The following is a 12,244-nucleotide window of genomic DNA, read 5'->3' as shown; positions in this document are numbered from 1 at the left end:
CTTTAAGGTTTGGATTATGATATGCAAAAGAAAGCTCTTGAATTTGAAGTTAATTGGGAGATACCGAGATGGGCGATGAAGAGCTATGTTGAAAGTCTTTACATAAATCAATCTTTCAGGATCTGGGTGTCCCTGGTGCAACCAGAATTTGTGATCCATTCCTAAGAAGTGCTCTTGACAAAGTTGTGGTGACCAATTTCTTGAAATGATGGCTGCAGATCTTCTGATGAAAGCTCGCAACAAAAGCTTTCCATTGCACCTCGGTACCCGTGACAATAAACTAAACTGTCAATCTCACTTTACCTCTGAAATGTCAGTGTTTGATCCATGCGAGGATTAAAGCTGTGACGAGGTCTGGAGCAGAGAGGTCCTGGTGAAACTCGTTTTGGTAATGTACTTTTAAAGCGCTCGAGAGTGAGTGTTTCTGCCGCCGAGCAGGGGCGGGGCCGGGGCAGGGGCGGCCGTTGGTCGCGCGCCGCCGCCGCCAACGGGCGCAAGCAGTTTGAATAAGTGAAGGTAGACACAAAGTGCTGCAGTAACTCAGCGGGTCAGGCGGCGTGGCTGGAGAGAAGGAATGGGTGACGCTTCTGGACGAGACAATTGAAGGGTCTCGACCCGAAACGTCACCCATTCCTTCTCACCAGATTCCTTCTCGCCTGTCCCGTTGAGTTACTCCAGCACTTTGTGTCTATCTTCGGTTTAAACCAGCACCTGCAGTTCCTTCCTCCACAGTCTGAATGAGTGCGCAGGCCCGGTGGAGAGCGCGAGCGCGCGCGCGCGCACTGGGCCGCTGCGGCGAGACCCGGCTTCCGCGATGGCGGCGCAGATAGACTGTGAATTTCTAGTGAAGAAAGCTCGGGATTTAGTCACGGACGATCCTTGGGCCGCCAAAGCCTGGCTAATTACCGCCAGAACCTTGTACCCGACTGACTTCGGAATTCAGGTCGGTGTGAGGCGAGAGGCGGCGTGGCCTCTTGTGTGAGCTCAGGGTAACATTGGGGGGGATGGGACATCCCGGCTGGACAACTCAAGGGGAACATTCATTGTCGCCATTCATTTGTGAGATTAATAGCGAAATTTAAGGCAACAAAGAAAAATTTATTCTGCATTTGGCTTGATTAGATCATTATAATAGTTGATTTATTCGCAACTTTTGACCCATCAAGTCTGTACCAACTATCAAGCACTCATTCACAGTAATCTTACACAAATCCCATTTTATTTTCTCCACATTCCTATCAGCTATGACCAGTTACTTTCACTCACCTACACATTTGGCCAATTAACCTACCAACTCATCTTTGGGATGGAGGAGAAATCTCATTCAGTCATAGGGAGAAAGTGCAGGCTCCACATGGCCATATGCCTTTGTGGTTCCCAATATAAACATGAAAGTTGACCAATAATTTAACGAGAGAGTATATTCTGCTGAGAAATTAGTTATTGTGTCATACACAAAAGTCAAGAGTGTTTTATTGTCATATCCCCTGAAATGGAACAATAAAATTCTTACTTGCAGCAGCATAACAGCTCAACATTGCACTCAGTAGACACTGTAACTAAAAGAACTTCAATATATAAAAACAAACAAACAATATAGTACAAGGACAAAAACAATGCCCCTGAAATCTCTCGTGCAAGCAACCAAGGCAGTTAGGAATTCTCCAATCCTAACATTTGCTTTTGTTTGATAGTGGTCCTGGAACCAGCTTGGGATATCTTTAATACATTGTTGCTGATTATACATTTTTACTTATTTCTCACAAAAACTGTGTGGTTAAAGATGAATAAAGCTGAATTGATAAGTTTGTGTCTGCAGGGCTTGGAATAGTTTATTGATGTAATTTTCAAATTTTAAATAATTTTTTATTTTAGTACGAAATGTATATGATTGAACGGAATGCTGAGAGGACTGCTTCAGCTGGAAGAATCCTTTATGACATGTACGTAATATGCAGCCACATTCCATATTCAGATCTCATGAAGTTTTTTGTAATGGAGTTGGGCATTATTTTGAAAGATGATAAAATTTCCTTACAAGTGACAGAAATGTAAATGATTAACAGAATTCTGGGATTATGTAGAATTCCTGTAAGCTTTTGAATAGATGAAAATTTCAGCTGAGGTGTTGAGTTGCATGCAAGATTGTTTAGGATTTGAATATAGTACGTTATACATCAGAAATCTATCGCGTTTGGAACCTCAATAGAAGATTTTTCAGATTATCGATTGTTATTTTGTTAATACTCCAATGCACTTTAATTAACTTTTAAAAACGATGTTACACAATGAGAGTTCAGTGAACCTGGTAAATTTCAAAGGAAAGAAACAAATTGTCAGTGGGTCAGGTAGCAACTGTGGGAGGAAATGGACAGATGGCATTTTGGGTTGGGACCCTTCAGACTGGTCCATTTTCCTCTGCAGATGCTGCCTGACCCATGACTTTCTCCAGCTGTTTATTTTTTGTTTCAAGACTCCAGCATCTGTAGTCTCTTGTGTCTCAAGTTTCAAAAGAGCACGTCCATCCGAACCAGGTGAGTTTAAAAGGGAGAATGTGAAAAGACGGTCAGCAAATGAAAAGAAATGTGGGAAGCTGTATGTGGATGGAACCTGTTGAGTAGTCGGGGAGCTTGGAGACCAGGGATTTTGCGAGTGGGCCGGCAATGCAGGAAAGAGATTCGTGAATGTTTGTAAATAAATATCTGCATTATTTTTTTGTTACAGGTTTGTAAATTTTCCTGATCAACCAATGGTTTGGAGAGAAATAAGTGTTATTACAGCTGCACTGCGTAATGATGCTCAGGACAAGCAGACACAGTTTTTACGAGGTAAATATATAGTATTATGTCAATATATCATATGTTCATCAAATAGATTTAAACCAACAAACAATTTTGTGAGATAATTTAAGATAAAATTTGTCAAAATTGATTTAAAACAATATTCTGGAGATGGGACAAAGGAGAGGAGAGAACGTAGCAACCATGTATGAGTGGGAGGAAAAATTGGAAGATGGAAGGCTATCCATGTTGATTGCTAACATTTTGTTTAGCAAATGAAGGAGGCCTGGCTGTACATTTGGCACCCTATTTCTAAAATTCCAAAATTCAAATTGATTCAAATTTACAATAAAGTATAAGAATTTGTCTTTACAATTTTTGAATAGTTCAAATGTCTCATTATTAATCTGATTACAACATAATATAGATTGTTATATTACTGAATAGTAAATTGGGGAATAGTAAATAATTTGGAATCAAATCAAATAATCCTAGGACAGTTTTGGTAGACACAAAATTTCATGCAAATTATGTCAAAATTGTTACCAGTAAAATGCTAGAGATAAAAAAAATCACACGTGCAACCATTGATCATGGTAATTTGATATTCACGGTAATTCAGTAAAATAAGTTGATTCTCATTATGTAGCTATTTTTTCTTGTTTAGGTTTCTGACTTGTGAAGCATGGTTCTTTTATATTTTCTACATACAGAATACTGCTATTTAAAAAACTTTGATGAATTGAAATGAACTAAATTAACTAAGGTTATGCTGTGTCATTCTTTATGTCACAAAAAAAAAGACTAGGTTTGCTTTTTCTCGCACAAGGTATTATTGATTTCTGCTGAGCAAAGATATCTGGAAGCCAAATGCCCTTGAAAGAAGAGAATGATTAGAGTGTTGGTTACCTTGTGGTAAATTTTATGCATGGTTATAATTAGTTCCAGATCAAAATTTATTAGTTGATTGGCTCAGGAGATGCATATTTTCTGGACCTGTTTGCTCCTATTCTAGATGCCCTGTAGAGGACACAATTCTGTTTCTGTCACATATTTCAAGAAATTCTAGCATAAAATCCCTTCAGCAAGGGTAAACCTAACAGTTTATTGATGTTGTTTATTGATCTGTTAGAAAACAAAGGTAGACACAAAAAGCTGGAGTAACTCAGCGGGTCAGGCAGCATCTCGGGAGAGAAGGAATGGGTGACGTTTCGGGTCGAGACCCTCCTTCAGACTCAACTTCAGACTTGTTAGAAAACAAGTTATGCCAATATCTTCTTTACTGCTAAAGTGTCACTGCTTTTGTAAAGTTGCCTTTGAAAAGCTAACTTTTTGAAAGGATCTTATGATCTCTAATTCACCTGACTCTGATTTCAAAAATGCCTAACATTATATGAAAATTTATCTGATTAATATTCTATTGGTGATATTTAAATGTTGCGTAGCTTCATTGCATATGTGAAGCAATAGAAACATCGGAAACAAGATTAGGCCATCTAATCCCTGAAACCCACTCATTTAGATTAATTTACATCATGGCTGCCCTGTGCCTAACTATTCACCCATCTTTGCTTTATGTTCTTTGTTCCTTGCCATTACATATCTGTCTGCAGGTTTGAATTGTCTTAGTAACAAGAGTTTAGTTTTTCATAAACTTAGAATTAGTTTTCCCAGAAAAGGAAGCAAAAATAATTTACTTTTTAGTATTCACATTACCATCGACAAGGATCATGAAAAGGTTTTCTTGTGCCAAGCAGAGCCCAATTCGAATTGATGGGCACTGAACTAATTCCTGTGCCATGTTTAATGTGGTGCATAGAAATTGAGCAAGAATTCCCATGCTTTAGCTTTGCATCAGAATGGCCCAAGCTGCTGGTGACATTTGCTGTTTGAGCAGTGAGGATGATAATATATTAACCGATGATGCACCGATGATGCACAGATAAAACAAATGGTAAACGCTGGTGACCCTGTTTTTTTTGCAGACGGATCATTGATCCAAAACGTTAACAGTTTTTTTTCCATACTGATGCTGCTGGACCTATTGAGTTTTTCCAACTATTTTTGTTTTTGATTTCCAGGCTTTGCAGTTTTTTGACTTTTCAAATTAAGTATAGAAATTACATATACACTATCTGAAATAGCAGTTTCACCTAAATGTGAATATTTCATAAGACATGGAAGTAAAAATAACATACTGAACTTTTTAGAATTACTTTATGCAAATTGCAAATTTAGTGTCTATATTAAATTATGTTTCAGGTCTATTTGAGACTCTTCCAGGTCGAATACAATGTGAAATGCTCCTCAAAGCCACAGAGCAATGCTTCAACACATTGGAGAGGGCAGAGATGTTGCTGCTTCTTTTGAGACGCTTCCCAGAGTCTGTGGTACAGCATGGAGTATGTGTATTCATACAATATTGATTTAGTTATTACACTATTGTAACCATGGCTGATATGATGTACAGGCACTCCCTAACTTGCGTAATAGGTGAGTTACATAAACTAGCACATACGTAAATAATGAATAACAGGTGGTTCTGTTTCTTGAATAACCTGTGCTATTGCAACAGGAGGATGGCGAGGGCTTCCTGTCCGCCTCATAGATATAATAGCGTCGCCCGGGCTCGCTGCTCTTCCAACAATGCTGGGAAGGCAAACGAGTGGTGGAGAGCACCTCCCGGCTGAGTTGCAGACATTTTCCACAAGGTGCTCTTCTTCACCAGCTGCCACACCTTTCGGCTGACGCGGCTGTCGATGTGGCTCACGTTGTAGGCCTTTGACTTGAATGGTTAATGGAACATAACCCTTTTGTAAGTCAGGGAGTGCCTGCATTATGTTTCAGCAATTGCTATTTGGTTACTTATGATGTGTAATTTTAAAATGTACATTGTTTTTTCTCTTGCTCTTGCCTAAATTTATTTTCTGAAACAAATTATCGTTAGTAAGACACTTGAACTGAATTAGAAACAAGGAACTACTGATGCTGGTTTACAATAAAAGACATAAAGTGCTGGAGTAACTCAGAGGGTCAGGCAGCATCTTTGGAGAACATGGATGGGCGATGTTTCAGGTTGGGATCCTTCTACTGATGTCTGAAAAAGGGTCCTGACCCAAGTTGTTACCTATCTCCAGAGACGTTGCCTGACCCACCGAGTTACTCCAGCACTTTATGTCTTTACTTGAACTGAATTACTACTTGCTATTATTCTAAAACTTGCTCCTTAATGTGGGTGACTGGCTTTGGAGGTTAAATAGGTTTAGAGGAGTAAGAACATATATTTAGGTGACCACTCCTGGGATTGAACGTTATTAGATAAAAGGGGTAGAAAATACTTTTTATGCCAAAAAGGAGTATCATCTCATTTTGTGATCAAGGAGAGGATTTTATGGTTTGTACAGATATGAAGAAGACTAAATTGATATTTACTAACATCAGTTTATGTACTCAGAAGCCATTGAAATTGATGACTCCTGGCTCCAATAGAATTCATTAGTTTAGTTTAGTTTTAAGGTGTTGACTTTTCATTTTGATCATACATTATTTAGAATTCTATGACTCCACATTGACAGTTTCATTTTCAGTTTTTGTTATTCAAGTCTGTTTTAGTTGTCCTTGGTAACTTTTTGTAACATAATTTTTGACACATACATTTATCTTGTAGCTTTCAGTTGTTCTTTCAAATGAATGAATAACTTATTTTGTAAAACTTTAAAGTCCTCAATACTGTCCTACCAATCCTAAATAACAAAAAAATATGTGGCCCCATCAGATACTATAACTTCCCTGTCCACATTATAATAATTTTATTAATGTCATTTGCATTTCTTTCATCAACCCTCTCCAGGATCCAGTATTGGCAATGACCACCTCTTCCATAGCAGCCTCAGCATTGGGATATTGGAAATTTAATATTTTTTTAGTATAATGGCATAAATGAAAACATATACTGACTCAAATCAATATTGCGTTAGCATAAGTGCTCTATGAAGGAACCTCTGATCTTATTGGAGAATAAAAGGAAGCTTTATGCGGGATAGATAAGGAGATAAGCATAGTGGTCGGAAATGAGTTGAGGCTGGTGCTGCAAGCAGATCAACACAAAATTAATGATAGCTTGGGTCAGGTTATGGGACTGGAGAGTATTGGGCTGGTAAAGGAGGTTGAAGGTAAGATTGAAATGGATATTAAGGGTGGGGGGTGGGACAGGATATCTTTAGTCCTTTGTAAAAAGATGCTTGGAAATCAATTAAAATATAAGTAATGAGGTGAGGAATGGCATTGGTGTAGGGTTCAACTATTAGTGCAGTGAACAGGTGGCATGGCTGTGAGTTAAGTTGCCACCACTGCAGAGTACGATCTGCTGCGCATAGACCTTGCTTCTCAAGCCATACCATTCATTCGAAATTGTGAGAAATAAAGAACCATTTGCACTCCAACAGGAAAAAATACAATATTAAGTCAGTTGGAAGAAAGGGAGACATAGAAACATTGAAATATTTTGATTTATGAGTAAATGACTGAAGGATTGCACGGGTGGAATACTAGGAGAGGAGAATAAAAAGTGCTAAAATATCAAAAACTGGTGGGTGTTTAATACGTGGGAGTGTGAAGAAGGGTCCCAAGCCAAAACGTCACCTATGCATGTTCTCCAAAATGCTGCCTGACCCACTAAGTAACTCGCACTTTTTTTGGTTGTTTAGTATACCTGATGCTCGGTGCGATTCAGAACTGAGACAGCAGCAATGCTGATATTGTGCATTCTTATAGGCAATCAGCATTGTTTTATGCAGGTATAAGAGAGCTCTCAGCACCAGACTTTCCTCCAGTCTTTCCATTACCTTTGGAAACTTTTATTGCTGTTTATCAACATGAAGACCAAAGTTGTGCCAATGAAAGTCAAAGAAGCCATTATGAGACTGAGAAACAGGAATAAAACTGTCAGAGATATCAGCCAAACCTTAGGCGTACCAAAATCAACTGTTTGGAACATCATTAAGAAGAAAGAGAGCACTGGTGAGCTTACTAATCGCAAAAGGACTGGCAAGCCAATGAAGCTGATGACAGAAGAATTCTCTCTATAATAAAGAAAATTCCCCAAACACCTGTCCGACAAATCAGAAACACTCTTCAGGAGTCAGGTGTGGAATTGTCAATGACCACTGTCCGCAGAACACTTCATGAACAGAAATACAGAGGCTCCACTTCAAGATGCAAACCACTGGTTAGCCATAAAAATAGGATGGCCAGGTTATAGTTTGTAAAATAAGTACTTAAAAGAGCAACCACAGTTCTGGAAAAAGGTATTGTGGACAGATGAGACGAAGATTAACTTATATCAGAGTGATGACAAGAGCAAAGTATGGAGGAGAGAAGGAACTACCCAAGATCCAAAGCATACCACCTCATCTGTGAAACACGGGGGTGATGGTGTTATAGCCTGGGCATGTATAGCTGCTGAAGGCACTGGCTCACTTATCTTCATTGATGATACAACTGCTGATGGTAGTAGCATAATGAATTCTGAAGTGTATAGACACATCCTATCTACTCAAGTTCAAACAGATGCCTCAAAATGCATTGGCCGGCGGTCCATTTTACAGCAAGACAATGATCCCAAACATACTGCTAAAGCAACAAAGGAGTTTTTCAAAGCTAAAAAATAGTGAATTCTTGAGTGGCCAAGTCAATCACCTGATCTGAACCCAATTGATCATGCCTTTTATATGCTGAAGAGAAAACTGAAAGGTACTAGCTGCCAAAACAGGCATAAGCTAAAGATGGCCGCAATACAGACCTGGCAGAGAAGACACCCAGCAACTGGTGATGTCCATGAATCACAGACTTCAAGCAGTCATTGCATGCAAAGGATATGCAACAAAATACTAAACATGGCTACTTTCATTTACATGACATTGTTGTGTCCCAAACATTATGGTGCCCTGAAATGGAGGGACTATGTATAAATACAGCTGTAATTTCCACATGGTGAAACCATAAATGTATAAAAATGGCCTTTATTAAAATCTGACAATGTGCATTTTAACCACATGTGTTTTTTTTCCTATTACAAATTTCAAATTGTGGAGTACAGAGGCAAATAAATAAATGATGGGTCTTTGTCCCAATCATTATGGAAGGCACTGTAGGTACAGGTCGGATTGAAAGGTTGAACTAGTAAACTTTTCAAACAATGTTTTAAAATTGAGCCTTCCATTGCAACACAAACAATGTTTCAAATTTTATTTCAGGATTGATGTCAGAAATCACTAACCACACAGTGATTATTTGGTGGAATAATCTCATAAGATGGATTTTTAGGATTGACAAATTATTATCCATTAGACGAGAGAATGATATGAATCTTGATAAAACATTAACGGAAGGATGGTCTGTTTTCATGCTGCATCTCTTAACTAAATTAAAGTAAAATGGGCAAATGGCCTCCTTTGTATGCAATGGTTTTTCTGTAACTTTCTCTGAAAACTGTGGGTGATACTGCATTAACTAGGACTGTTAACACAGACATTTTCAAGTGTTCATCTAGATGATATTTTGCTGTTTTTGTTTCATAAATTAGATCAGCCTTGGTGAAACTTTATTGGAAGCTGAAAACATAGATGATCAAGATTCACCTGTCAACTGTTTTAGAAAGTTATTTGGTAAGAGTCATTCATATGACAATCTGAAAAAATAGAATAACAATGCATAGTTTACTTTGATTTGGAACCTCCCAGCCATTCATTTGATAAATACATTATACGGTTTGGTTCTGAGTCATGTAATGAAGTAAGATCTGTCCATCTAGATTGGGTATGAGATGAATATCCAATTCCAGTACCTGTAACTCTAACATTTTGTGGTTAACCCATTACAGCATCTGCAGTTCCTTGTGTTTTCATTTCACTTTATTGTCTGCTTGTTCATTTTGATGAAACTTAAGCAGCAATTGCTGGCTTCAAGAGATCAAAGTAGAAAAAAAAATGGCATTTACGAGAAAGTTGCCAGGACTCAAGAGCCTGAACTATAGACAGATTATGGGCAAGCTATGACTTTATTCAGAGCGCAGGAGGTTGAGTGGTGCTCTAATCGAGGTGTATATGATCATGAGGGGAATAGATCAGGTGAATGCACAGTGTCTTTTATCCAGGGTAGAGGTATCAAGAACCAGAGGACATAGGTTTAAGGTGAGAGAAGAAAGATGAATAAAATCTTGAGGGGCAACTTTTTCACATGGAGAGTGGTGGGTATATTGAGTGAGCTGCACGAGGAGCTAATTGAGGCAGTTAATGTAACAACATTTGAAAGACATTTGGACAGGTATATGGAAAGGAAAGGTTTGATAAATATGGGCCAAACGTGGGTAGGTGGGACTTGCATAGATGGGCATCTTGGACGGCATGGACAGGTTGGGCCGAAGGGCCTGTTTCCATACAGAATTACTCGGTGCTGTCAAAGGATCTAATCCAATTCTTAGCACCTTAAGCTATTTATTTTCTCTCCTGCTCATGCATCGTAGACTGGTCTGGAAGGTGAGATCGCATGCGATCCAGGGTGAGTTAGCTAATTGGGTAGAAAATTGGCTTGTTGGATTAAGTCAGAGAGTGGTAGTGGAGGGTTGGTTTTCAGATTGAAGGTCTGTGACCAGTGGTATGCTGCAGTGATTGGTGCTGACTCCCTTGCTGTTTTTCATGTACATTAACGATTTGAATAGGAATGTAGCTGGCATGATTCGTAAGTGTGCGGATGACACCAAAATTGGTGTTGCGTGGCAAGTGACGAGGTTGCCTATGGTTACAACAGGATTTAGATTAACTGGGAAAGTAGGCAAAATAATTCTCATTATCCATTTTTCGTGAAAAGGCATGGGAAATATTCTCCCTCTAAAACAGTTTTGTTTGAAAGTGAGACAATGATGGTTTAGCGCTGTATATGCAACTAGAGTTATATCATCTATGAAAGCTTTATCTTTTGCATTGGATATGCATCTGCAACTCATTGTATTTCTTTGCCTACAGTATGTGATGTCTTACCTCTAATTATTAATAACCCTGAAGTGAGATTACCTCCTAACCTGCTGTATCAGTATCTTCACAAGGCAGCAGAGTTTTATATTGGTTACTTGACTCGATCACCTTCATTGGAAAGTCAGCACCAAGGTAAGATAATGCATATCTGAGAGATCACTATTGCATATATTGTGCATGCTAGCATGAAAATCTTTTTTTTCCTAAATTATATTTCATTAATCACCTGTGTAAGTAAACCTGTTAAAAATAGAAATTTCTAGCATTTCTATCAGTTTTACTTTTAGTCGTTTATTTTGTTTCTCTTCTAAGTCTCATTGATCTAACATTCCTCCATTTAAAAGGAAGTCTGCAGCATTTTCCCAGATAGTCATCTAAATATTCTATATATGATTGCTCGGAAATATAACTGGAGTAACCACTGATGAGGCTTTGTGACCAACAGTCACAAAATTACTGGAAGATTGGAAAGTTTCACTGACCCATCAGTGGTTCTGTTGATATTTCCATGCTCAGCCTTGTGTAGTTTTTGATGGAATCTTAGGGAGATCTCCATCAGTTTTAGGAGTTGACAACCATATAATAGTTCAGAGAACTACCAATAATTTATCTAATCCAATGTATTCACCAAATTGTTTTCAGTGCTCTTATTTACTAAGCTATTGATCGTGCCTTTATAGAGTTAGGGATGTATGTTACTGACCCTGGTATCTCAAGTCATTCTTTGGACCCTATATTAGAGCTGTTAATAATGATTGTGTAACATAAGGCTGTTGTCATTATCTCCTTACATAAATATTACACAATAATAAATGCCAGAAACCTTGGAATCATTGGGGCGCAGAGAGATTGGGGTGCAGCTATATAACTCCCTGTAAGTGCCAATATAAGTTGTTTGGGTGGTGTAGAAGATATTCGGCATACTTGCCTTCATCAATTGGGGTGTTGAATCTAAAAGTCAGAAAGTCTTGTTGCAGCTGTATCAATTGACAATAGACAATAGGTGCAGGAGTAGGCCATTCGGCCCTTCGAGCCAGCACTACCATTCAATGTGATCATGGCTGATCACTCTCAATCAGTACCCCGTTCCTGCCTTCTCCCCATACCCCCTGACTCTGCTATCCTTAAGAGCTCTATCTAGCTCTCTCTTGAATGCATTCGGAGAATTGGCCTCCACTGCCTTCTGAGGCAGTGAATTCCACAGATTTACAACTCTCTGACTGAAAAAGTTTTTCCTCATCTCCGTTCTAAATGGCCTACCCCTTATTCTTAAACTGTGGCTCCTGGTTCAGGAATCCCCCAACATTGGGAACGTTTCCTGCCTCTAACGTTCAACCCCTTAATAATCTTATATGTTTCGATAAGATCCCCTCTCATCCTTCTAAATTCCAGTGTATACAAGCCTAGCCGCTCCAGTCTTTCAACATATGACAG

The 12,244-nt window shown here is 38.7% G+C and overlaps 1 protein-coding gene across 3 annotated transcripts in view; it reads left to right on the top strand.

Annotated features, from left to right (window-relative positions):
• Positions 1 to 625: 625 nt before the first annotated feature.
• ints10 (integrator complex subunit 10) overlaps positions 626 to 12,244 on the top strand; it is a 38,794-nt gene continuing 27,175 nt past the window's right edge. Inside the window, exons 1-6 of one of the 3 annotated variants that reach the window (XM_078405116.1) lie at positions 626 to 943; positions 1,876 to 1,943; positions 2,725 to 2,828; positions 5,043 to 5,182; positions 9,364 to 9,445; positions 10,802 to 10,942. In XM_078405116.1, coding sequence (XP_078261242.1) covers positions 815 to 943; positions 1,876 to 1,943; positions 2,725 to 2,828; positions 5,043 to 5,182; positions 9,364 to 9,445; positions 10,802 to 10,942 — 664 coding nt within the window. In that variant the 5' untranslated portion in view covers positions 626 to 814. The remainder of the gene's footprint in view (positions 944 to 1,875; positions 1,944 to 2,724; positions 2,829 to 5,042; positions 5,183 to 9,363; positions 9,446 to 10,801; positions 10,943 to 12,244) is intronic. The other 2 variants (XM_078405108.1, XM_078405125.1) reach the window with 2 other exon arrangements.

This window comes from Rhinoraja longicauda, chromosome 1, assembly GCF_053455715.1.
Source record: "Rhinoraja longicauda isolate Sanriku21f chromosome 1, sRhiLon1.1, whole genome shotgun sequence".
NCBI lineage: Eukaryota > Metazoa > Chordata > Chondrichthyes > Rajiformes > Arhynchobatidae > Rhinoraja > Rhinoraja longicauda.
The sequence above is the reverse complement of the archived record's forward strand: the minus strand, read 5'-3'. Positions and strand labels throughout refer to the sequence as shown.